Below are 27697 nucleotides of genomic sequence, written 5' to 3'. Positions count from 1 at the left end.
ATTTGGATGTTTAACCAATAGCCGAGACAAACCGTCCATGCATATTAGAGGGTGACACTCAGCCCTGCCATCTCCTGGTCATACCTCGCAGTCACACGCCTACCACACGTAGCAAGCCCCGGTGGTTACTGATCCGTGAACCAGGCTTGTCAGAACTGATGCTGGTTGAATATTTTTCTGATGATTTAGTCATAATGAAGCATTCCTTTGAGTTTTATAGAATTTTTTTTTTTAAGTCATGGAATGTGTGTATAGTATTTCTATGGAACATTGCAAAGGTATATTATATTCTTTAACAATTCCATGTAGTTGGAATTTACGTGGATAGTCGTGGTCTGTTCTTTAATAAATCTAAATTGTCTAGAGCGTTCTGGTAAGGGCTTGTCCACATGCACCGGTGTTGAGAGAGAACACTTTGGAATCGTGTTGAAATCTCCACTCCCCGGCACGCACACGATTAAATTATCAGCTGCACTGTGGCTGTTTCGTAAGTAAATAAATAACGACAAAAAAATACACTAAACGATTGTGGTATTCAATCCAGATCGCCTTTGTGAAATGTGTGCAATGGAATTTCCCAAATAATGTTACATCCATATGCACATTTTAGAACGGTGAATGAACCCGTTTTAGTCGTCTTTTGCTCTGTAGTTTCGCTTGCTGGGTTTTGGAGTACACTGAGTATATTTAGACCAATGAATAGAGGATCAACAGGACACACAGTGGAAACCAGACGACTGAGGTGTGCCTTTTTGTCCGTCTCGGGAGAGTATACCCGTCTGAGCTGGCTGCGTGTTACAGAAGAGTCCGTCCTTTCACCCAATTTGGCTGGGCCAGAGGGAAATCGATTACGAAAATTGGGGGGGGTGGGGGGACCGAATGCCAATTTGGCTGGGCCATTATTGCCTTGGTTACGAGTTGCCTCGTGATTAGACGAGATCACTGCACGGAAAGCAGCGGACCACAGCCACTTTCGACGGCAGAAGACCACCCTTGTACAGCCTCTATACCACACCACGTCGGTCATTAGGGTCATTTAACCATACTTCACCACGCTGGTCCATGCAGGTCGGTGAAGGGAGTATCTGCACCCACCCAGGGTCGATTTCGATCTCGAAACTTAGCAGTGGCCAGGAATCAAACTGGTCGCTGGGTTCATAGCTGCAGTGCGAACCACTGTGCCACCACTTGCACCGCTCGTCAACACATTGACGTTCATCAAATCCCACAGATGTACAACTTCGCAATGTTTAATAAACTCATGTTTGAACAAAGAACATTTCTCATGTCGCGTCTGTGATGTGTTTGGTTTGCCAGTGATGTCCCTGCGACGGTGGCTGTAATTTATAATCGGTGACGTACTGGGGATCCGCTTGTGATGTGTCCGTTGTCTGTTAATTTTGTGATGAGGTCAAAAGTTGGAAGGCGAATTCAAATCAGGCTTCACATCTCTCATCCAATGCAGCTTCATTAAGGATTTTAGTTCGTATAAAGATTCGCCCTGTCTCGAGGATGGGCTGGTAGTTAGCTTGTATTCATATACCACAGTATATGAATACAATATTTGAGGTAGATGGGAACAGACCATATTCTGTGTTGGAGAGAGGTCTCAGTGTCCCCGCCGGGTTCATAACAGAGCATCGGAGCTCTGGTTAAGCTCACAAGTCTGCTTAGTATCCGAGGAGGTCACAAGTCATATAAACAAAGACTGTAGTAGATCAAGCATTGCCTCTGGTGGCTGGGTGGAGAGTATGTGGAATTAGAAAGTTAGAAGGTTAGAAGCTTACACAGGTTCGAATCCACCAATGTAATTTTTTTTTTACTATTTTGTAATTGAATAATATTGAGAAAAAAAATAGGTGGGGTTTGAACTTTTTGACTCAGCCTCACCATGTCCACACACTTTCCAATTCCCCACACACCCCACTCAGCCCGCTCAGCCACCAGAGGCCCGCCTCTATTGAGACCTTTGTACGCTCTTAATACCGAGACTCGTGTGCAACTGGCATATGACTTTAACAGGACTTCAATTTAAGTCTCAGTTATATATATCACCGCTCCTGTAAGTCTTGCCAAGCCGACAGTGGCTAATGCAGTGATTGTGTGTCCTGTTTGAAGATACCTCGGTTCAAATCCAGCAGAATATTTTCTTAAAACTTTTTTTTTTAATGCAGCGTAGCAAACGCACAATTGGTTTGGAATCCCACCAAGTCCTGTTTTTTGCCATTATTTTCGGTGTATGTGATGAAATCATCGCACTTTTATTGCTGCATTAATGCACAGTGAAAGGACTTGGGTGGACAAAGCCACTGGAGCTTTGGGCAGCTCTGTGGCGCAGCAAAGAAGCACCTGGGGCTCCACCAAGCTTTTGGAGGTATCAGGTTCGCAGGTTCAAATCCTGGTGGGAAATAAAAAAAAACAGGTGTGACTATACGGGCAAGTGAAATGCGTGATGAATAACGTTGGTCCCTGTCGATGTGATACAGGTAAGTGAACTGCCAATAATCATGTGGTGTATGTTTCTGTCTTTCCAGGTAATGCAGGTGGCTAGAGGAGACCTGCAGAGATGAGGAAATCGATTCTCACAAATATTGTGTCCAAAAGACTTACGGGCACTGTTCCACCACTAGCACCAACCCACTACTTCCATAGCCCCGCTCTCTGCCCCATAGTCATGCAGAGTGAGCATTACGCAAAATAACTTTAAACCAGAGGGAAAAAAAAATATCTAAGTTTTATCCAATACTTCGGGGCACACAGGAACGACGTTCCCAGCCTAACCGGGACATGTGGGGCTCGCCTTCATGAATAGGTCCATTTAATGGGTTTATTGCATTATAATAAAGTGCTCTGAGCAGAACAATGTTTTTATAGCAATCCTACGCTGAACAGTAAGCTGTGAACAACCCTTACGGGGACCGGTTCAGGGCTATGTATGTTGGGTCTTCTTTCGTACAGTGCGTGGCCAACCGTGCTAATCGGAGGTGCAGGAGGATGAGCATCAGGCCACGTTTAACCTTTCCATTCGTAAAGATGCCAGAAAGCAAGCACGGTGCAACTCCTTTCGAATTGTATACAGCATTGTTTAATGTCGTTGGTCGAGTCAAATGTACAGGTCTACTCAGTAAGGAAGCCGAGACTACTCATCTGCTGTGGTCCATCCACTGCTGGATGGAAGCTTCCCAAGACCGACGCTACCACCCCCCCCCCCCCCCAACATCAACAACCCTGCGATGCAGTAAATGCAACGCGCATCCTTGCACGCGGGGCCCATTCCATCGCTCCAGCTCGGCACCCACGAGGGCATCATCCAGTGCAGAGACAGAGCGATGGAATTGGAGCGTGCGCAGGTGCTGGACCGTTGCGTCTTGGGAGCGTAACGGATGGCGGCAACTGGGATGATCTTCGTTCGGCAGCGGATTGTGTCAATACCGACTCCTTGTTTTTGTTACGTATATTCCCAAGCTACCATCGATCGTCCCGCGCCAGTTGTAACGCTTGCTCCGTTAAGTTCCATGCACGGTTCAAGTTGTCAAAAAAAATCGCGAGGTTGTTTTACCAAGCACCAGTTTTTGCGAGCCGTCGAATCAACCGACTGATTAAATATGATCGTACACAGGATTCACAAACTCGCCAACACAATAAAAAAAATTTTAACTTTTAAAAAACGAATTCCAAAGCCACCTTTTAATCACTTCCCCCAGTGCTTTCTGACCAACACCCACTTGACATTACATCGTAAAGTGCGCACACTCTACAAACAGCCCCTATAAATCAGCATCTAGCTATAAATACGGTAATATTTGCAGGTCTCACGATGTTTTGCTTTGGAATTGGTCAAATGGATGCAATTATTTGACGCACGCCCAACACTAGTGCTACCAAACACATTTGCAAAAGGCATGGTGCAGTTGTTTCTTAGTGGGATTCTCCATGCTAGGCTTGCTGCAATGAAAAGCTAAATTAATTGACCAAAGCTTTGGGCACATCACGGGGGTTATATGTCCACCTTAATGTACAAGTACACCACAGAAATAAACCTTTAAAAGTGGATCAATCTACAATCTATTAAGCCAACAAACGTAGTCGCATTTCAAACAAGGATTACCCTTACATTAGCCACTCTTGAAATGCTTTTTGCGTGCCTGTCCAGCAGAGAGAACTGCAATACAATCCAAAAATAACTTTTAATAAAAGCATTGCACACAGGATTATCCAAATACCACCCCGTCAAAATTGGTTCAAAAGTCTTTGTTTACAAATCGGAGGTAATTTCTGTGCGCCGAATTAGCGTTTCATGAGGGGATGCTGAACGACTCAGAATGACGTTCCATTTTATTTCTTTCTCTAAAACTGAACTCTCGTGTGGTGTGGCGAGTGTGGAGCGAACCACGTCGGCTTCATCAACCGAGAGAGCCCAGGAGCCCGTCAATGAGGCTTCAGTCGGGTGCAGCTACACGATAGAAGTTGGAGGTGTCCTACTAGGGAATGGTTCCCTGTGGTTATTGGTTAGATCACAGACAGGCTCCGTGACGTGCACCACCACTCCCCACCCCGCGATGCAAGAGAGCAACTACCGGCGCCTGACTCGACACCGAGCCTCATTGTTCAAGCGCTGCTCTGCGGAAAAAAATAAGTTCCGTAGTCAACATTAGAATGTCACCTTGAATGTGCACCGATCAAAAATGCCATTCGTGACCAAAATTGTGGCTACCTCTTGACCATATTTAACGTTTTTTGGCGGTGTCTGGACTCGCATGCCAAACACTGTGGGTTGCACCCTGTAGTTGGTTACATGATACATCACGAGTGACATTTATATTCTTGGTTCTTTCGTTAAAGTCACGTAGAAGGGAAATAATAAAATATTTTCTTATTTCCCTTCTACGTGACTTTACCGAAAGAACCAAGAATATGAATCCCTGCAGTCACGAAAGCTTTAAATCAGAGTGACATTTAGTCCGTTTGTTTGCAATGTAAATTTAGTGTAACGGTGAAATCTCACATTCTGAATGAATTGTATGCAACTGGCCACAGGTCAAGGTTCAGTGCTTAGTTCGGCCAATGGCCATGAATAAAACGCAATCCAGCGACGCAAACCCAAAATACCCGGCGCACAGCGTGAAACGCCTGCAGGAGTGGAGGTGTATAAACCACGGTGGACCACCCTTGTGTCAAAACCCCAAGAGTGTATGATCTTTTATAAGTGAGAAAAAAACCCACAATGTAACTGGCCAAACTTTCTCACGCTTGACAATTTGCCTGCTTTAATTACTCAACTGGGACTACACGTAGCAGCAACCCCGTCTGTGAAAAATTGGCAGGGACCTTCTTAGAAAAAGAGTGTTGGTTAAGGTGCAGCCTTCCGGAGTAAACAAGCATTGTAAGAATGATGATGATAATAAACCTAGGTAGTGTTTTTATTTTGTTAAATCAGAATAACATTTAAAAATAATTTAGATTAGAAGTTCAGTTGCCTAAATGGATCAACATTTTAAAATCTACCGCTTTAGTTGTTGTTTTCCTTTTACCTATACACTAATTCTAATTGTGCTTTTGGCCATAATTGCACATCAGTACAAGCGGTGTGTCTGAGGTATTGACTGGAATTTTTTTTTTGCAGGATCTCACACAAAACAATCCTTCCGAGTGGCCTCTGTTATCCATGACCCAGTACGGGTTACACTTATCCACACACTCTACAGTGAGATTATCACGACAGTAAAAAAACATCTATTTAACTATCCAAGATGCAATGAAGCAAAGTGCAAAGCCAAACGTGTATTTTTGTTGTTGTTGTTGTAAAGTCATTGATGACCACTGTGCTTGAGAACGCGGTTTAACCACGGGTGGCTGATTATATTTTCACCGAGGGATGTCAGCAAGGTCTGGTTCAGCGTTCTGACCTTCAACAAACCCGGCCACCCTGACTATACAAAGTTTACACTTCACACGCCAATGGGAAATTAAAAAAACAAATAAAAACCAACCTTTACATATGATGACTTTAAAATCTTGACCAGTTATTGACCCAAGTGATCCAGTGTTTACATAGAAATTACCTTGTGATGAGGCTTACAAATGAAATGAGTGAAACAGTACCTGTGCTTTTTAGACTTATCCCCACAATCAACATTTCTCCCAGGCAACCGACAACTTTACGATTAAAGTTTTTCCCAAGGACACCACTTCGTCGTAGCGCACGACTCACGATCACGTACAGACACACAGAGGGCTGGCGAGCCGCTACATAAGCGTACATTACTAGCCTGGGTGGCGGCACACACTCGTGTCACTCACCAAGGCCGCAAAACACAACCGCACTGAACCGAGATTCGGCTTGCGGTCGAACACGGCAAGAGTTTTACTTCACGGTCATCGCAATCGAGTCCACGCATCGTTATTTGACCACTGACGCCGCTATTTCAGCATCATCACGAATTCACCTTTAGCAGCGTGGTCCAAAACACAAGTTAGGTGGGTGGGGGGGGGGGCAGAAACATCCCTTGAAATACTGCCCCCGTGCCACGACGGACCCTTATCGAGAAATGTCACCATTGCCGAGCCGCAGTGGGAATATGGGAACACGCGTCGGACTCTTCCCCATCCACGTAGATTCTGTTTTTGTCTTTACGGGCGTGACCGATGGGCAGTGGTGGCGGCAGCGGCAGTGGCGGGAGACGGTGCTTCGTCTCAGATGGAAGTGCTCGGCTTCCTGTGCTCCGCGTCGCTCCCAGGGGGCGGCGTCAGCTTGGTGGTGTCGGTGCGCGGCAAGCCGTACATGTAGATGGAGAGGCACACCAGGAACGTGCCCACCATGAACAAAAGGCCTGCAGTCACCACAGCACAACACGGCGGAAGCATTGCAATGGCACCTGGCGGCGTTTCTTGTCGCGGTGTTCCCTCACAGGTTTCACTGCTCTCTCTCCCTCGATCGTTGCCCAATGCGCCTCGTTTCTCACCACCGTTTGCAGTGCCACAATTTCCTCGCGTTTTAACAAGGGGGTTAAACTAAAGTGCCCAGAGACCACAACTCAGGCAAAGGGAGAATACGCTCCACAGCAGCACAGGAATGGCCTGGCACAACCTCCTTACTGTGCCGTTCCCTACAGGCACTTCGCCGTTTTATTTATAAGCAAATTTTCCTGCTCCTCCGATTAGCACGGTTGGCTACGTTCGGTGCGAAAGATGTTCGACATACATACATACAATCATCGCGTGCACACAATCGCCACATCTCTGTGTGATCCACCAATATGGTTACTGAAGAAAAGTAATGTTAATGTGTCGAGATTCTACTTAAAAGTGATCCTGATCAGATATTAGGAAGGCCGTAATTGGAGAAAGCAATAGGCTTAATAACATTGTGGGAGAGAAATATTGGTGGGTGCAATGAGGCTCTGTACAAGCAACTCGTGTCATGGTTAAACTATTGGTGACATAGCAGTGCGCGCTCATTGTCCGAGCCGCGCTATGGGGAACAGAAGCCAATGAGAGGCTGAAGAGGAGGTGGATGAGGTGGTGACCGCCGAGCGTGTCATCAGGGACAGTCAGGCTGTGTGAGAAGATTTCAAGAAGACAGGGAGAGGGTCGTCGGATTTCTTTACGATGCCCAAAGACCCATTTCCACTTCTGCAAATACGGCGGTCACATCAACTGTATCCTGGTTATAGAGGCAGTTGCCCCAAGAATTGACGCTCCAAGGAAGTTGCCTCACTGCCCTCCCGTGTGGACTCAGAGCAGAGCAGCAAAGCTTGTAGCACCGGAGAGTTGATGTGTTGTCTAGTATAGCGATAGGCTTTATGATACGTTGCCGTCTCAAGGTGTTCTTGATTCCTGTTGTTTATGAGATAAAAGACTGTTGGTCTTGTGTCCACCCTGATCACCCATCAGACCCTCACACACCCCACGCTGCAAATTATTCCCCCCTGTGACAGCCGGATATGGAGACGGACGACTGGACGGACGAAGGGACAAACATACCGACTTGCAGGCCGAAAAGGTGCATCGAAGCCACTGTGGAAAGCACGATGGCAGCAGCAGCCGAGAAGCCCTTCATGATGTTGTCCGTGTACTTGACGACCACCGAGGTGTAGAGGCCACCCACGCTGGCGAGGACTACGTGGGAAAAACGGCAACAGCAGTAGAACAGCGCAGCAGCAGTAGTACAGCAACAGCACAGCAGCAGTACAGCATGATCACCAGGGTGAGTGGCGTGGGTTGCCAAAGGCCACCATTGGGCATTGCAGCATCAGGAGGAGGTTGGTACTGCCAGATGAACTATAATCTTTGTTTTTTTCGTTAAAGTCACGTAGGTAAAAAATAAATGAAAACATCTAAATTATATCACGACGTTTCGGGCGCAACACAAGCGTCCGTCTTTAGGTGTGGATAACGCAGCGAAAGTACACACACTTAAGCAATGTACTTTCGCTGCGTTGTCCACACCTGAAGACGGACGCTTGTGTTGCGCCCGAAATGTCGTGATTTAATGTAGTTGTTTTCGTTTATTTCTATTATTTTTTTACCTACGTGACTTTACCGAAAAAAAAACAAAGAGTATGAATCCTTGCAGTCACGAAAACTTCAAATCTAGATGGTGAACTCTCAAAAATATTGAATTAACTGAATGTAGACGAGGGGATTTAAAGAGGCAACTTGGAAACAATAGCAAGCTGTGTGTCCTAAGGACGTCCTGGGAAAAACAAGATAACTTACGTATACATTGTAATTTATACGTCAACTATTTACATATTCATTAAGAGTAATTGATTCTTAAAATGTGTGATTTGATTTGTGCATCGTAACCATGAGGAATTATTGAATTATTAGATTTGATCAGATGTGATACAGTTTAGCAAACCTTCATCTGTGTTCAACCACCGCACCTCCGATTAGCACGGTACATAGATACGTACTGCAGGTCAAAACAGTGCTCTTTCTGCTTCTTCCCCCGCACTTTTCCCACGTTGGAATTCTCCTCCCATCCTCTCTTTTCCCAAGCTCTCAATCACCTCGCCCTAATCAATTCAATACACTTTTTTCTCCTCTCAACTATTACACCTTTAATAATGACGGTTTGTGTCCGGCTGCTTGCGAGTTTTGGGCCTGTACTTAGCGACTGTGATATATTTCGACAAAAATGTTAATCTCTGCAAAGGGCCAAGACCCCGGGGCCTGCCCAGGACATGCTGGCGGGACTATGTCACTCGGCTGGCCAGGGAACGCCGCAAATTCCCCAGGAAGAGCTAGAGTCCGTCACCAGGAAAAGGGAGGTCTGGACCGCCACTATTCAACATGCTGCCACCACGATCCTCACCAGGACAAGCAGATTGAGAAACGAACAAAGTGCGAGACGGAGGGATCTATGCCGTGCGCGCAAGATGCTCGACGAGCCGACTCACATATGACGAGCCACACCATGGGCGTGTAGCCGTGCAGGAAGCCCTTGTCCATCACGGCGCTGCCGTCGTTGGTGACCACTCCCAGGAAGGTGACGAGGATGCCCCACAGGTACATCTGGATGTTGCGCACCCACAGTGACGTGTTGGAGCTCTTGAGCACCCGCTCAAAGTACACGCCTGTGGCGCGACAAACGGGGGGGCCTCGTTAGGAAAAAATATAAAAACAAAGTCACAAGCCAGGAGGCGGCCCAAGCGGTTTAGGTGGCCAACTCAAAGCTAAAGCGGCGAGCCACCACCTTTGCTTAGAGCCATAGGAAGAGTTTGCATCCAGATATCAGCGATTCCACGATTAAACTACATTTTAAACACAGTTCGTATAAATGTGATGTCATCGTCCAAATGTTATCTCATGACAATACTGATCATACGGTTAAAATGTGGTCGAACAAAAGCACCTTTGTTCAGGTCACCGAGTTCATTACACGCTGATGTCTGGATACGAGCTGAAAGTGATTTCAATTCCTCTCTGCGTGCCTCAACCAATTCAGTTTCACAAAGCGTTCGTAGAAACGTTACAATTCTCATAAAATAGGACCACGTTGGGGGTGACGATGCAGAGATTTTATTACTTTGAAGTACAAAGCGTCTTTCATCGTCGGACCACATTTCACCACCCAAAAAAGTGAGCGCTATTTGATGGGCAAATATTACTGGGCTTCGTGCAAGCAAACGTAACCCTTGTTCTCTCTGCCAAGGCCCACTAATGCAGTACCGTGCGAGATTGCATCATCAATAAATTGCTGCACTGAATTTAATTTTCAGAAAATAGTTTACAGTTTTACGATTTCCCCCCCCCCTACCCCCATTGGAACTTTAACCGCACCTTTTGTAAGCAAGTGGTAACAGCAATAAAGATTATACAATAGCTGGAACAGGTGGCAATTGAGCAAGCGGTTGCAGCATCACCCGCGCCAAACGTAAACCATGACAACGAGCCATCCGGTTAAATAGATACTACAAGTAATGCCATCGACAAGCTGGAGACACATATTTGTTTTCACTTGTATACCCGTCTGTGTAGGTTATGTGCCTTTTACATTGTTTATATATATTTTTTTAAAAGTTTATTCGGTTATATTTGTCAAAAGTGTTTATCTGTTGAGAGTTTTTATTCAGTTGTATCTATATTTTTGGTTCTTTCGATAAAGTCACGTAGAAGGGAAATAATAAAATAATATAAATATATTTATTTTTTATTATTTCCCTTCTACGTGACTTTACCGAAAGAACCAAGAATATGAATCCCTGCAGTCACGAAAGCTTTAAATAAAAATTCAGTTGTATCTGTTAAAGGTACTATTTGTTCAGGGGTTTATTGTCTTATCTATTAATTGTTTTTATTAATTCAAGGTTTTATTCAGTTTTATTTGTTCATGGTTAGTTAAGGATCTGGTTGTTTTGTGCAAAGCGCTATGAGACCTTGTGTGAATGCTGCGGTACGAAATCAAATTTGAGCTCGTTAACCAGGGTTGGAAAATATTGGTCCTCCTTTTAACAATCACAGTCGCTGAAAGAGGCCTTCTCGACGAGTATTACGGTGTGTGGGTGTGTGTGTGGATATGAGGGTGTGTGGGTGTGTAGGTGTGAGAGTGTGTGGGTGTGAGGGTGAGTGTGTGCGAGTGTGTGCGTGTGTGTGCGAGTGTGTGCGTGTGTGTGCGAGTGAGTGCGTGTGGGTGTGAGAGTGTGTGTGTGAGTGTGTGTGTGCGAGTGTGAATGTCGCGAGACGAGGGCTTCTTACCAGCAAACCCCGAGCACACGACCGCAACGGCGATGGCCATGAACCCCAGAAAGGGATTTTGTTCCACCTTCGGCAGACAACATTCAGCATTAGAGGTGAACAGGTGAGGTGCTTAAGACAGCATTCCCTCGTTAGTCACGAACTTGTGATCCGCGATTTTGGCTATCCGCGAATCGCATCTGGGACTCCACACGACTGCATCGAGAGAGAAAGAGTGATGAAATAAAGTGATGAGAGAGAATGCAATGAGAGAAAATGTTGAGATAAATTGATGAGATGAAGTGATGAGCTCAGGTAATGAGGTAAAGTGATGAAATAATTTGCACGTATTTCATATCTCATTTATGTATTCATTTATTTAAGGTAATTCATAAAAAAATATTTTTCTTGGCCAATATTATTTGTCGGTTTTCGTAGACCAATATAATTATCCGCGAAATTTGCTATTTACGAGCACCTCTGGAACGTATCACCAGGGAATACTGTATATTTGTGTTCGCAACAAAAACAAGAACACCATATAGCTCTGCGATGTTCATTCAAGTTCGACCACCGTGTTTATTCGGCACAATTAATGACGATTCGCTCAGCGTGCTCGGAGGTGAGGTTCCCGGGACGTCGTGCAGCCAGCTATGGCTGCAGGGTTTGGTGGTACATGTTGTTTATGTCGTTAATTGTGAAAATTCCGTCACAGTTCCTATGATCACCGTTTCATTGCTTTCATGGCTTTATTTTGGTGATTTTCGAAAAGTTTTTTGGTTTGGCCATGTTTGTTTGTTGTAGTACGGAGTTAGACTGATGGCCTTAATCTAAGTTGTCTTGTGGTTGTTGTTGTTTGACTTGCACCCCACTGGGATTTCTGCACACAGCGTTTGTGTATGGTGCTTTTTCTGAAATATTTAGCTGTCTTTTCTTGGATTTTCTGTTTGCACTTAGTCACATATTCACTTTAAAATGTTTTCCTGTTCATGTTTTTGTTTTTTGTTTGTTGCGGTTGCACCCGATTCAAGAGCCGAATGGCTCACAGGGCTATACCTAATAAATTAACTTGAACTTGAACGGCACAAACCTCGAAAACACACCAGAGAGCTACACAGCACAACCGCAAAAAACTACGCAGCGGCAAAAGTGCATGCACCATGTACTGCAGACGCATTTCAAACACAGGTTTTTTTTTTACTCCAAATAATTTCGTGCAATCCGAATAGTCGAGTAATCCAACCGAAATTCAGTTAGAGTAATCAATTAATGATATAATCAGATAGTCCAGCTCCACTCCTAAACACCAGGCCTTAACGTGCCCTGCGCCGACACCAAGGGAAAGGCAGTGGTGCAGTCCAGGCACCTACCCACCATGACCTTGGTTGACTCAGCCGGCGTCCACTGCACCAGGGTGACCCCGCCACACAGCACGAACACGGAGAACCACTGCAGGCGGCTGAGCGAGCGGCCCAGCATGAGCACGGTGCAGAGCGCCGTGCACGGGATCTTCAGCTGGTACGTCACCTGCGTGCAAGGAGGGCGGGCGAGGTGAGCGCGCGCGTGCGTGCACGTGTGGGTGGATGCGTGTGGGTGGATGCGTGTGGGTGGATGCGTGCGGGTGGATGCGTGCGGGTGGATGCGTGCGGGTGGATGCGTGCGGGTGGATGCGTGCGGGTGGATGCGTGTGGGTAGAAGCGCGTGCGTGTCTGCGTTGCCCGACCGATAACATTTGGGTCAGAGGTGGCCGTGTGGGACAGAGGTCAAAGGTCAGGAAGCCGAGCTTGAATCGTGGGTTCGAATACAAGCAACTGCCTGTGATTAAACAGAGTTCTCAGGATTACAAAGGTAAAAGGTGCAGCCCTGCAATTGGTTGCTCACGTCACTGCTAATGGAAGGTCCTCCACTCAAGGGCGCTCTTGACAGACTCTTTAGTGGATATTTGGCCTATGCTTACAGGCTGGCCAGATATTTTGGAAGAGGTGATAGTACCAACACTTAACTGCAACACACGCGGCCTGCCGATGAACTGTGATGCGCCAGTTTATACTGCTGGGTAGACAGAGGCGGTGAAGAAAGATTTAAGACACTTGCCCCGTTGTTTCCACAGCCGTACCACATGACTAAATTGGCCAACCTTCGTTTTCAAGTAGTGTGTGCTGGAATATCCTGCTACGGTGTTGTAAACATATAGACTTTCTTCAGTCGGTGGCCTAAAATTAGAGAGACGCAGTGTGGTGATGTCACGTAACATGCAATGACATATTCTATGGTCAATTGTGCCTTTTGCTCTCTAGAAAGCACGTATTGCGCATATTATTATTATCCGTGTCGCCAACCTGCACTAACTTTTCTATCCGAAGAGTTTCTTTACTAACGAGTGTTAGAATCGGTTTAAAGGATTGTCCGATGATGGAAACTGCTCATGGAAAAAGTAACAATAACAGATGCCACGTTTACGATCCCTCAAGATGGCTCCTATCAGAGATCAACACAATTACGATTTGTCTCGATGTTAGCCTGCTGCGTTGTGTTCAAACATTCAATGCTTCTGTCAACATCACTGTAAACAGAGCCAACACAAGCCAAGAGGACCCTGAGTGAGCTTTGCCCTTGTAACACCACACGAGACCAGCTTCCCACACGCTGGTCTACTCACATTCTCTTGAAGTGAAGTTTACACTGCGCATGTTTGTCAAAATATGAACAAATAACAAGTTTTAATCGGCGGAGGCGACCGTTCCTAACCTTTGCGGTTGTTCGACTTTGTGTTGCCGTGCAACGAAAGACACCCAATGGCCCTCACAGCGACAGTTGCTGAGCAAAGGCCCAAAATACCAGATGGCCAGCAACAAACAGCACTCTTGAAATTGAGTTAAATGTTTCCTGATTGAGTGAGGCTATGCGAATTCGGGAAAAGACACAATGGGCAGGAATTCCCAAGTTGAATTATGTGAGTAAAGCAAAGCAAGAAAGGTTTTCAACTAAAGTACGGTGCTTGAACACACCATGGATGAGATACAACTGTCAATCTGGTAGACCGAATCACAATCCATGAGTCTTACATTGATGTAGACGCTTCTCACGAAACGTGAAACAAATCACACATGCAGGTGTCTGTTACTTCCAGTGCATGTGTTGAGTAGCTTGCGACGACTCACTCAGAGACGGAGGTGAGGTTAAGGGCTTTCGCCGTTTATTAAAGGGCTACACAAGACACAAGGGGGGTGTGAACCACTTCCCAGGGGTTAGGGGTCCCGGGCTAGTTCCCACTGGGTCCCGACACAGCCAGCTGCCCTGTGCCGTCTCCTCTGCGCCGGCCGTGGGATCAGCCAACACGGCCGACCGAGGAGCACAGCCACGTCCAGCCCTGGCGCTGTGCTGTCTCCCCTGTCCCTAACCCTCTTGACCCTGGCTCCCCGTTTCACCCTCTCTCGACCCTTGACTCCAGCTACGACCCCGCTTACGTCACGGGGTCCCCCTTTTAACCTCCAGGAGCCGTAACGTCATGTGCACTGTCCAGCGCGCGTGACCCCACGTCCCGTGACGTCATCGCACTGGACAGCGCACACGACGCCACTACTCTCCTCTACTCCTCTACACACGTGTAAATAGACTAGGCAGTATTTTAATAATGTATTTGTGTATGTGGGTTATATCGTTTTTATCGGACAACTCCTCAGATGTGCAACCTACCGTTTGCTTCTCTCAACATGGGCGGTAGGAATCGGCGAGTGAAGTTCACGAAAAACGGCAAACCACGGGTGTAGCGAAAGGAAAGTGCGAAGAGGGCGACCGACTATCGCTCGTCTGCTGACCGACACAGAGTCAGCACAATGCAAGCCGGAGGTGGAGATGTTTTCCACAATATCAGGATCAGGTATGCATGTTGAACTTCTTTCGCACCATACGTAGCCAACTGTGCTAATCGGAGGTGCGGGGCCAGGACAACAAACTCAACACAAAAAAAGCAGTCCTGAAAGAAATTCGTTTTTAATCTAGTTTTAAAAGCGCATCGCTTCAGTGGCCTCCTAATATCGGGAATGCCTGTAACTTGTGCGCCCAGCAAGGGGAGGGCTCGACCGAGGACTCGGAGGGCATACCTGGTAAACGGCCGCATCGAGGTTGCTGAGCGCCACGTAGCCCATGTTGTTCTGCAGCGCATACACCAGCGACGGGATGGCGAGCTTTAGGGTTTCCTTGCGGTTCATGATCACGTCCTCCCAGACGGACTTGGCCATACCCCGCAAGCTGCCCGTCTCCCTGTGGCACACAAGACAAAGGTCCCCTGTGTAGTTCGCCATGTGAATCGGTATACAGTAATCCCTCGCCACTTCGCGGCTCAAGTTTCGCGGCCTCAGTGCATCGCGGCTTTTTCGAACTGATTTAAAGGCCTCATTATACCTGTGCAGTAACACCATCATCATCATCATTCATCATCACATTCATCGAACTGCACAGGTCTGTCATCGTCGTCATTGTCATCGTCATTGTCATCATCGTCGTCGTCATTACTGGAGTCAAGTCTCAAGATACTACTGTCATTGGTGAGTGTAGAACACCATAATACGTATCGTATGAGAGAGAGAGAGTGAATGTATAATATTAAGGTTTTATAATTAAATAGATTTAAGTAAAATATATATATAAAGTATAAATATACATATTTTAAACATTCTGGTACCCACACACACATATACGGAAATTCCTAGGGGGCCATTCCTACTTCGCGGATTTTCACCTATCGCGAGGGGTTCCGGTCCCCATTAACCGCGATAAACGAGGGATCACTGTATGTATACATACTTGAAGAATCCGATGAGCTATGAAGCTCTTTATCACGGATGTCCAGTAGGGGCAGGGTCAGAACGTTACAACAACTAAAACGATACAAACACACGATAGGCGTGCAAAGTAGAGGAAATGTAAGCCAATCACCAAAGAAAAATACACAAATAAAACTCAACTATTTTAGTGTAAGCCTCGCAGAAATATGGTAGCACCATGGAAACAATGTGGCTATGATGTTATAGCACACTCAAAGCAGATGGGATGGCGAGTAGCAGGCATTACATTATTCAACTATTCATCAATTCGTACAATTTCTCAGGCTCACGAGGAATACATCAAATCAGAATATGTATTTATACTGGAGGAATTCTACGAGCTATAAAGCTCTATTTCACAGATGTCCAGTTGGGGCGGGTAAGAATGTTACAACAACAAACATGCAAGAAGAAATTATGAGCAAGTAATTCACATATATGCAATTGTTTTTGTTCCTTTAGATCAGGGGTGGGGAACGTCCGGCCCGCGGGCCGTTTCAGGCCCGCGGAATCATTTGATGTGGCCCTGCCAAGGCAACCGCAGACGGGACTCGAAATTCAATAAATCTAGGAGCAAACCTGGAAAAGCAGTTGCGAGTAGCAGCAACATCATCAATACCAGCTAACATCACACGCCTCGCCAAAGAGAAGCAGTTCCAGCCATCGCATTAGGGGTGAGTGAATTAAATGTTTGACCAAATATAACGGGCTAATTTTTAAGTTGATAATTTTGTATGGCCCGCGAATGACGTTATAAATATGCAAATGGCCCTTGGCAGAAAAAAGGTTCCCCACCCCTGCTTTAGATAATAAACAGGACAGACATAGAACACAATGCAAATGACGCAAAAACACAGGGCAGTGCCGAAGAAGAGTAACAGCCAACAATGGGAAGACAAAGGCGGCCATGGGGGTCCAATGGTGCAGACCCCCACCAGTACAATTATTTAAGTAATCATCCAAGCTACTAATTACAGATTCCATTACTCGACGAATCAAATAACACGAAACTAGTGGGAAACAAGTCTCGCCTCCATTCCCACGCATGCCGCTGGACAGGAGGTAATGGATGAGGCTTGGTGACGTCATCAGCCGCGTGTGGCCCGTAGGGGGTTTCCCACCTTCGGGGGAGCAGCGTGTGGAGGGCGGCTGCCATTTTGCCAGGTATGGGCCACGATAAAAGTGAGCGATTATAGTTTTTTGGTCTATTTATCAACTCAGTTACACTGTCACGGCCAACTATCAGCATTCATAGCGAGGTGAACTTTGTATAAAACAGCGATCTGCAACAACGCGAGTCGCCCGGCCCACGTTTGCGCGCATCCGAGCCGAACGGTTCCTGCAATGCTGTCCCGTTGTTCCCTGCGGTGCGGGGGGGGTCGGCGCCGCTCACCTGGTGAGCATGGCGAAGCTGACGATGAGCTTCGCCACCTCGGTGAGGCACACGGCGGTCGTGGCAAAGTACATGTCTCCCGTGGTGGTGCGCGTGTAGCGCAGGCCCACGATGTACGCGGCGGCCACCAGGGTCATCACCGTCAAGCAGTACAGCTTGAAGGGCAGGCTCACCTTGTCCACACCTGCACGCAGTCACGTGCGCCACACACACACGCACACACACAAAAGGATAATGACAACGACCTTTTGTGAATCCACTACTGGATGAATAGACTTCCGCCCACGCTGTGTCGATCGTTGGCGTTGTTTTGAGAATATTTCACCATACTGGCCCGGTGAGGTTTGCTAAGTGGTCAAGACTAAAACTCAGGTCGCTATTTTCAAAGCGGAGTGCACTAAGCACTATGCCACCACTCCTCTCACGACACGGTACCTTTCAGAATTAAATCTACATTTTCTTTAGTCTTATTTTTGTAATAACCGACTTAATTTCGTCGGCAGTATAGGTGTTACGATTGTAACTATAAGAATAATAAGACTGTTAAACAAAACTCTCTGGTCTTGACCAATGGATCAACTATCGGTGGCACCAATTACTTCATAAGACAAACGTAAATAATTTCAGCCCGTTACCAACCCACTGCTGGACAAAGGCCTTCTCCGCGCTATGTCAGTCGTGGGGATTGCTTGAGCAGCCTTCACGTCACTGGGTCGGTGAAGGTGGTGCTCAGAGCCAGTTCAGATATCACTCGCCACACTAGCGGCAAGTGAGCGACTTTTTGAGCTGGTATGGCGCATGAAAGGGTGTTGTTGCCGTGGCCATACCCGGCTGGCTGTCTTTGTGTCCCCACTGTTCATGTTTTCACACTGCCCCAGGCGCTCTTCGCAAGTCCGAGTAGATCTAGTAGAGGCCCAGGATGTGAGCTCAGCTGTCATTTGCGACTGACGTGATCTCTGTGGCTTGGAAGTTAACTCATGGCTCCTGGTTTTGTGGTGCAGACCTTGAACAATTGCACCCACCGCTTTCATGAAAGACGTGTGGTAAGAAAATAAGTACTGGGCACGTCTGTCCCTAACCACTAACCATCAGAATTACATTACAGCTCCTTAAACCTAACCCTAAAACGCTCACCCAAAAGACCTCACTCCTATTGCCTAACGATAAAAACAATATACTGAAAACTGTAAACCTTAACCCTAAACCCTCTCGCCGAACCCCATCTCTACATGAAAACTAAAGATGTGGCGTATCTTCATATTCGTTCAACTGAAAGCTAGAAGCAGTAGAAATTAGAAATGAATGCCAAAGGATAAGAAGCGCAACCCAAGAAAGGGTCTGTGCTTGGATGAACAGCTGCATCTGCAATTAGATACCAATCTGCAGGGAGAGCTTTGCCAGTGACTTGGTTTCTTTGTCCATATCTGCAGGGACAGGAGTCACAGAGTGAAAAACCATCGCGATGAAATGTTCTGCAAGGAGACATCGAATTTGCCCCGGGAAAAATGTTTATCTTGACAGTCACCGAAAGTCAAGTTCTTACTCTCCCATAGTTTTGACTCCTTGGAGGCATTTGTAAAACATAAAAATGCAAATAATGTACCACACTTAGAATGACGTGTTAGCTATTAATTGTGCCTTCATAATATATGTATTTGTTAAACTTTCAGGCAATGATTCTAGATTTGAAGCTTTCGTGACTGCAAGGAATCATATTCTTAGGTTTTTTCGGTAAAGTCACGTAGGTAAAACATCAAAATTAATGAAAATAAAATAAAATAAAACAAAAAAGGCAATGGCCCTTTTACAGTTACTTCTGGGCGATTAAAGACGTCAACTGGGTGACCTTTTCCACCGAGTGACTTGAAGTCTCATTGCTGACGTGTCGAGACCATTTGGACATATTGGCAGTACACCGGTGCAACGTAACACACCGGGGTCCTCATAAAACAGTCCAAAATCTAAATCTGAATGGACATTCTTCTTACGACTGCTTCGACATCACGAGAACGGATGTTGACGCACCAACCCCGCAAGATTTTTCAGACCGGGGTTGCAAATTGCGGGTAAGTAAATCATTATTTTTGGTTCATTCAGTAAAGTCACGTAGAAGGAAAATAATAAAAATACAACTATAAAATTCTCACGACGTTTCGATTGCAACACAAGCAATCATTATCAGGTGTGAAAACACACCTGTTTTCATTATTATTTTATTATTTCCCTTCTAAGTGACTTTACCGAAAGAACCAAGAATATGAATCCCTGCAGTCACGAAAGCTTTAAACCGATTTTTTTTTATAATTATTGCGAAAATTTTGCTTTTTTTTTATACCGCACATCACCGGTGCACCGCCAATACGTTCATTTGTCAATCCACCGACTGGATGAGGGCCTCCCCATACCGTGCAGGTCATGAAGGTCATTCTTACTGTCCACCAGGCTGGCCATTTCGAGCTGAAGGTGGGAGGAGTCCAGAACAAAACATTTCACCTGCACTGACCTTTGCTCCCTTCAACACCTACGACTCCCAACACTCGTTTCATGCACAGTGGTCGCCTGTCCAAGCACTGCCCCGTGACTGCTGTCTGACGAAATCGGGTGCATTGCCCGTGATTTAGTGACGGGCTTTTCTGTTAAAGTCGCGTTAACGATGAAGGAATGATGTATGGTTGTCCACCAACATAAGTATGTTGAACTTCGATTTAAAGTTTTCATGACTGCAGGGATTCGTCTTCTTGGTTCTTTCGGTAAAGTCACGTAGAATGGAAATAATAAAATAATAAAGATATAAGGCCTGGAGTGTGTCATTCAGACGCTGTCTTCTCGACAGACCTGCTCTCCACCTGAGGATGGCTGCTTGCATTGTGGCCGAAACGTCGTGAGAATAATTGTATTATGTTTTATTTTGATTATTTTATTATTTCCATTCTACGTGAATTTACCGAAAGAACCAAGAAGATATGTTGAACTTCTTTCGCACTGTACGTAACCAACCGTGCTAATCGGAAGTGCTAATACTATGAACATATCGTCACATATTTAAGTCCAGTAAAAATGTCAAGTGAATAATTGTATGTTGTCTGGTGATTACTTGTGAATGTAACTAGAAAAACTGCTGGTTTTGTCTATTCTCTACTTGGAAGGCTAGTGCTCAAAGAGACGTTAAACATAACTGTGCCCTAAGTTGTCAACATGTTCAAGGTCTATGGGTGAGTTAACAAAAAAGCATTCGTGACATGCAGGGAAAAACTTTCATTTAACTACGGTCAGTACATTTCAAACACTTTTAAGGCGTATCCATGGGTCTTTTACCAGTATCGAAATGATGGAAAAAATAGGAATAGGCTTTACCCACACTGGCAATAAAATATGCGTTAAGATGTTCAAACGTCAAATTCATACCAATTACTACAAGGCATCAAGTCTGCATTTACCACACAATTGTGGAAACACGTGCAAACATTCTCTGATAATATGAATTGTTTTTGAAAACTGATTGGGTCGTAGCCATGGAGTCAACATTGGGGGGGACCAAATCTTCTGGGGTGTCTGGGGGTCCCAACCCAGAAAAATATCTAAATTAGAAAACTCATTTCCTGCCTAAAATATAAAAAAATCACTAACACGTGGGATGGACTATTTATTTATTTTTTACAATCATGTCTAATAGTGTATTGTATTACATTGCTCTGTTTTTACTTGTTTTTACCATTTCTTGTTTCATTGTATGTAATGGCAGAGATTATGGATTAATAAAGTACAACCATAACCACAATCATATAAACATAAATCTATGCATTGATTTATATGAAGACAAGTCCAGATATTGTGGCCAAGGTTCAGAAAATTGTTGTTTTTATTTACATAGCATATCAAAAAATGTTATAGCAATATATTGGGGGGGACATTTTGAGCATATTTGAATATTATAATTACAGCCTTGGATTCGGCTACACCCTCGTGATGACCTTTTCTCACCAGTGTCAGACCAGAGAACGCCGAAGGGCGAACAGTGTAAAGACAATGCAAGTATTAAAGTATTAATAGCTTGGGTTTGAGGGGTTATAACTGCATTTTCTGGTCTAACACTGATAATTACCATCACAATGCCACCTCCCCATATGCGTGCACTATTACACTGATGTTTTGTTACATTGACTGTAAAGTTACATAATTTGTGTACCTGCCACTACAGGAAACGTACCCGATTGCATCGCACTTTTGTATTGCGTCAAAGCCCATTGCATTCTCCGGTCGCGTTAAACAAAGCTTGCCTTCTGCCACTGCTGCAGGTAAATGGAATCTCAGGAATACAAGCAAAAGGTGCAGCTCCTCCGTAATGCTATACTTGTAAGGCATACCGTGTCGCAACAACTGCAATAACCCTCCCTCCGGGCAGTGTCCCTGACTCCAGTCGTCACGACCATCCCCCATAGTCCACATCTGTCACGATTACCCATCTTTGTTGTACACCTGCAACCCACTTAATCGGTCCACTGCAGGACAAAGGCATCCCCACTCCCGCCTGTGGGGTCGTGGGGGTTATTGGTCCGTGCGGTACTCTATGCTGGTCAGTTCGGGTTGGTGAAGGCGGGCAGCATAGCCACGCAAGCGTAGTAGTACGGGTACACCAATGGATTTTACTGCACCGCTCTCTATGCAACCCACCGCGTGGACCTCACATCAGGGTGACAAACTGCGTCTGCATGGTGGCCACCCATCCCAGCACTATCAGAGGTCGCAAACGGGTTTTGATTCCTTACCCGTACCCGGCCGCACCAGGATCGCAAATGGGTACCCGTACCCGTTCCCGGCCGGGTACGGGTACCCGTTCCCTACCCGTACCCTACCCGAAATGAGTGACAAACGGTTACTCACCAGTGACTCACGGCCTACCCGTACCCGGCCGCAGCAGGGTCGCAAACGGCTACCCGTACCCGGCTGGGTACGGGTAGCCGGGTATCGGGTAGGGTACGTGTATCGGGTACCCAGTTGCGACCTCTAGGCACTATCCAAGCCAAGTGATACCTGGGTCCTGGCCAAGAACCCCTTTCCCCTCCTCAACCCACACGCTTCACCAATCCCAAACTGGCCGGTGTGGTGAAGTACGGTCAAATGGCCCCCCACGCTGCTTGGGGAGGCCCACTTCTAGCAGTGGATTGACAAACGGGTTGAGAACGCGCGATGGCCCAGGCTCGTGTACTCGCTCCATAATGATGACGATGACCAGTGGCCAGAGGTCGCAACCGGGTACCCGATACCCGTACCCTACCCGATACCCGGCTACCCGTACCCGGCCAGGTACGGGTACGGGTACCCGTTTGCGACCCTGGTGCGGCCGGGTACGGGTAGGCCATGAGTCACTGGTGAGTAACCATTTGTCACTCATTTCGGGTAGGGTACGGGTAGGGAACGGGTACCCGTACCCGGCCGGGTACGGGTATGGAATCAAAACCCGTTTGCGACATCTGCCAGTGGCTGCTGTTCAGTACTGGCAGTGGAGGCGGGTGGGGGGCAGTGAGTGACTGGCAATGACCTCAATGCATTCAGCTCACTCTTAAAGAACTGCAGCAGCTGCAGAGGGTCTTTGGCCAACAAATGATACAGTAGGTCGTACACAAAGACCCACCGTGTAACCTCTATCAGACTGCTGGGCCAAGTGCTTGTGGGCGAGCAACTATTTTAAGATGAGATCGGTGAACGAGGAGGTGGGCGAGTGTGGCTAACACCACGCCCGGCCACATTTGTCTCCTGTTGGTGATGTTTGCACACTGCAACAGCTCGTCATTAAAGGCTGAACAAACCTAAAGGATGCCCAGGACAAGTTCAGATATTACTTAGGTTATAGATCACACTCGCACACACACACCACATGCACATATATATACCAAATGTAAATGCACCCCACGCACATGTACACACCATAAATAGCCCGTGTAACCTCCGCACCACATTCCCATGTTCATACATGTCCATACACGTCATTTACATATCGCATACACGTTTCCACCATGCAACATACACATGTACATAAACCACACACAGCCACCCTATGTGCCATCTCACACTCATGTGCATACCATATGCACGTATACTTTGCATTAGAGTATATTCCAACAACACAAATGCGTGCAAGACACATGTGCAATTATGTAGGACATATACATTCTATGTATACATTACATTATGTACATCAAATATGCTATGAAGCTGTCCCATACATTAAAACACGAGGCCTTAAAACGTCTTAAAACATCGCAACACGTGACCACATCCCGCTTTAAACCTTCACGATGGTTGGCACCAATACCCACTTCAGTACTGGCATCTCTGTGGGCACACCCCTCTTGCCCAGACCTTGCCCTCCTTCCTGCCAGAGGAGGCATATCTCACCATTGGAACCTCATTTGCCAGTAAAAAATATGATAATTGGTTTTTTACCCTTCTATCTGGCAACAAAACTGACACCTTTTTTACAAGGAGTCATGTTTGCATAGACCACAATACCTGCAGCCATAATGCTATATCTCCTCCAGCCTTAACCTCCTTTCCCAGTTCTACCCTCAACTCAAGCCTTACGCGACCCTCAGTGTCCCAACTGCACAACCCAGAATGCACCTTCCCCGTAGCCTTGCCCCCCTTTCCTGCGCTGCCATCCCCCCTTCCAGGTGCTGCCCCCCTTCACGTGCATGCCTTCCAGCCTCACTCGTCATCCCAGCCTTGCCCTCTAGCCCAGCCTTGCCCTCCAGCCAAGCATTGCCCTCCAGCCCAGCCCAGCCCAGCCTTCCAGCCTCACTCTTCATCCCAGCCTTGCCCTCTGCCCTCCAGCCAAGCATTGCCCTCCAGCCCAGCCCAGCCTTCCAGCCTCACTCTTCATCCCAGCCTTGCCCTCTAGCCCAGCCTTGCCCTCTAGCCCAGCCTTGCCCTCTGCCCCCTAGCCCAGCCTCACTCTTCATCCCAACCTTGCCCTCTGTCCTCTAATTCTAGATTTGAAGCTTTCGTTACTGCAAGGATTCATACTCTTAGTTCTTTCGGTAAAGTCACGTAGGCAAAAAATGAAATTAAAATTAATTAAAATAAAATATTTATTTTATATTATATTATTTTAATTAAATTTTTTACCTCTGTCCTCTAGCCCAGCCTTGCCCTCTAACCCAGCCTTGCCCCGGTTTCCTAGCGTTGCCCTCCTTCCCTGCCTTGCACTGCAACACATGCCCTGCCTTAAAACTTCCCGAGCCATGAGAACTCCTTCCCAGCCTCGCCCTGTAGCCCAGCCTCGCCCAGCACCCTATCCTCGCCCTCCTTCCCAGCCTTTGCCCCCTCTTCCTTTCCCAACTCTTGCCCTGCAACGAATAGCCTAACATCCCTTCCTCTAGCCATGCCCCTTGCCGGCCTTGCCCGGTCAAGACGTGACGCACGCGGCTCTCTCACCTGCAGCCATCGCGCCTCGGGTTGCTTGGAGCTGCGACGATGCGAGGACTTAAACGCAGTGAGCAGCTGCAGCAGTAGCAGCAGCAGTAACAGCAGCAGGGGCTTGCTGCTTGCTGCTGCTTCTTCAGATGTAAGAGCAGCTGCGTTGAGATCTACCAGCCGCTAGACATGTGGTCAGAGTCGCCTGTGAAAGAGCGCACACGACACGGGCGTTAAGACGAGATTACAGCTGCAGAGAGGCGACCAGATGGCAAGGGATAATTCGGCCACGATGTCAAAAAGAGACACTGCAAGCCGGACATTACAGATGGCAACAAAGACAAAGACGGCGTGGAAGGGAGTTGACAGATTAGACCGCGTCGCCAAGACTGGATTGTACAAACAAGACGGGGTATAGACACGGCGAGAGAGAGAGAGAGAACAAGGCAACGGAGAGGCGAGGCAGTCGAGAGCAATACAGTGCAGAGTAGACAAGACAGGACAGAACAAGACGGCGCAAAGGAGAGCACAGCTGAGATACAGCAAGAGGGTACAGAATGTCGACTTTACAGAGCAGACAGACCGTACACAGGCGGGGGTAGAGCAAGGCAGTGCAGACGAGACCCGAGACAGAATCCGCATTTGTAAAAGCCACCGGAGGAATCCCATGAGCTGTAAAGCTCTGTTCTCCCTCAACAACAACAACCACCGCCATTCGCCACTAAGTGGCGGTGACGTCACCACGACGCTTGTGCCAGGCTAGGTGCACCTTGAGGCCACGTGAATTGTTGAATTCCCGCTGGCAGGAGGTCACGGGGCAGACCCTGCAGGTGCCACGGGTCGACTGACTGAGATGACTGGCTGATGCACCACCTGTGCCCCCTACTGTGCCAACTTGCTGTGCTTTAGCCACCCCGGCGCTGCGCTCGTTGTTGTGAGCGTCGCTCCTCCGCCCTCCGTTGTTGCTGGAGGGCGACTGCCTCCAATTGCCCAGCAGCAGCGTCCTTAATTACCACTAAACCACGACTTAAACATAAATATCCCCTTCACCACCACCACCACCACAGACGTCCACAACAAATAAACGATCAAGACGATGGTTAAGAGACAAGAGACGGGGGGGGAGAGGGAGGCGTTGACGAGAGACGAAACGCAAATACACGCCGGACTCACGCACCACCAACACCACCACCAGCAGCTCGGCCACGCTCTGCAGGCCCCGCGAATGCGGACGTGAGATGAACGGTGCGCGCGCCGCGCCCACGTGGCGGCACCGATGACGTCATAGACACGGCGGCGTGTGTGCGAACAATGACGTCATCGGTTCCGAGATGACATGACGTCACAGGCCTGAAGCTTGGAGCGGGTTTGCGTGGTTTAACGTGGGGGGAGCGGTGGTGCAGCGGTGAGCGCTACTACGAAACGGCTCGTTCGATTACCGGTCACGGCCTATACCGGTGACTGTTGTCTGAACTCCCCTAGGGTCGACTCAGCCCCGAATGAGTACCTGGTGCGGTGTGGAGTAAACATCGCCAACTGGGGAGACAAAGGCGGCCGGGCGGGCGTTGGGGCTGGCCACCCACCCCCTCGTGTGCCACAGTGTGGGCCCTTCGTGGGTGCCACTCGATAATAGCACTCTGGGGCCGTCCATAAATGACGTCACGCGATTTTGGACGATTTTTTACCACCCCCCCTCGTCACACGGCGTCACGAAAAGTCAGACCCCCCTCAAATATGACGTCACAAAGCTCTGCCCCCACCCCCAAAAACATATTTCCATTTTGAAAATAAAACATGCTTCAAATCGCTTTAAACTATTGTCATTGTAGCGCGTATTTAATGTGGCGCTGCACTCTGATGTTGTAGGAGTGTTGTTATAACAATTAGTGTTGTTATAACAATTATATATTTTATTGGTTTATTGGTATTATTTTATTATTTCCCTTCTACGTGACTTAACCGAAAGAACAAAGAATATGAATCCCTGCAGTCACGAAAGCTTTAAATCGAAATTCTATATTTATTTAAAGTTGCGCTTTTTGATGTGACGTCACATTTCTCACCCCCCCCCCCCCTCGTCACACATCGTCACAAATGTCTGACCCCCCCCCCCCCCCCCAGGTGCGTGACAGCATCTCCCCGTTAAGATGAAGACTGCAATAATCAGCTGAGACTAGACAATCCAAGACGCATGAACTGCCACGAAAAGACAGATTGCATGATGGGTTTTCTTGTCATACACGGTGCTGATTTAACAACAGAGTGCAGAGCACAACAAGAGGACCGCAGTGTAGTTCTTCAGGAACCGCTCATGGTTTTTGGCATGACGCACAAAGTATTTTTTGACACTGTTGAATGTTGTTTGAAAAAAAAAATCACCGTTTAAAAATTTTCGTTTGAAAAGTATCGTTTTTTTGTGTCCCGGCGTGCACTATTATTTTGTTATGCTTACTTTTTAAAAATTTGAATCGTCATTGCCATATTTGAGCGCCACACGATGGATTTTTACAGGACTGCCCTCTGCTGCCCACCACGTGGAACAGGTCGTTCAGGCCTCCCAGCCGCCTCTTGGCAATGCGGCGTGCGCGGTGGTCAACCAAAGCGAGCACTATCCAGGGGCAAAGCTGCCGAGCCCCCCAGAAACCGATGAGATAGGGCGCGCATGCTGGGTGATCGGTTCATGAATTTGTGTGTGTGTGCATATACTGTATGTTGAACTGCTGTTGTGGAGTGACTCATGCAGCCAGCTATGGCTGCAGGGTTTAGTGGTACATGTTGTTTATGTCGTTAATTGTGAAATTTCCGTCACAGTTCCTATGATCACTGTTTCATTGCTTTCATGGCTTTATTTTGGTGATTTCGAAACGTTTTTTGGTTTGGCCAT

At 47.1% G+C, this 27697-nt stretch overlaps 1 protein-coding gene across 2 annotated transcripts; it reads right to left on the bottom strand.

Moving 5' to 3' along the window:
- Positions 1 to 3069: 3069 nt before the first annotated feature.
- On the bottom strand, positions 3070 to 26114 carry SLC35A1 (solute carrier family 35 member A1). Of its 2 annotated transcripts, none has more exons than XM_078877319.1 (9): positions 25991 to 26114; positions 24835 to 25018; positions 17401 to 17584; positions 15285 to 15444; positions 12556 to 12708; positions 11203 to 11269; positions 9405 to 9581; positions 7984 to 8118; positions 3070 to 6830 (listed from the first exon to the last, which is right to left on the bottom strand). In XM_078877319.1, exons 2-9 carry the CDS (start codon positions 24842 to 24844, stop codon positions 6694 to 6696), a joined length of 1023 nt encoding a protein of 340 aa, XP_078733445.1. In that variant the 5' UTR covers positions 24845 to 25018; positions 25991 to 26114; the 3' UTR covers positions 3070 to 6693. The 2 variants fall into 2 exon arrangements, with proteins under 2 accessions (XP_078733445.1, XP_078733446.1); XM_078877320.1 differs by lacking the exon at positions 25991 to 26114 and adding an exon at positions 25397 to 25455.
- Positions 26115 to 27697: the final 1583 nt, after the last annotated feature.

Source organism: Lampetra fluviatilis, chromosome 47 (assembly GCF_964198595.1).
Source record: "Lampetra fluviatilis chromosome 47, kcLamFluv1.1, whole genome shotgun sequence".
In the NCBI taxonomy this organism is placed as follows: domain Eukaryota; kingdom Metazoa; phylum Chordata; class Hyperoartia; order Petromyzontiformes; family Petromyzontidae; genus Lampetra; species Lampetra fluviatilis.
Note: the sequence above shows the minus strand (reverse complement) of the source record. Positions and strands in the feature narration are given on the sequence as shown.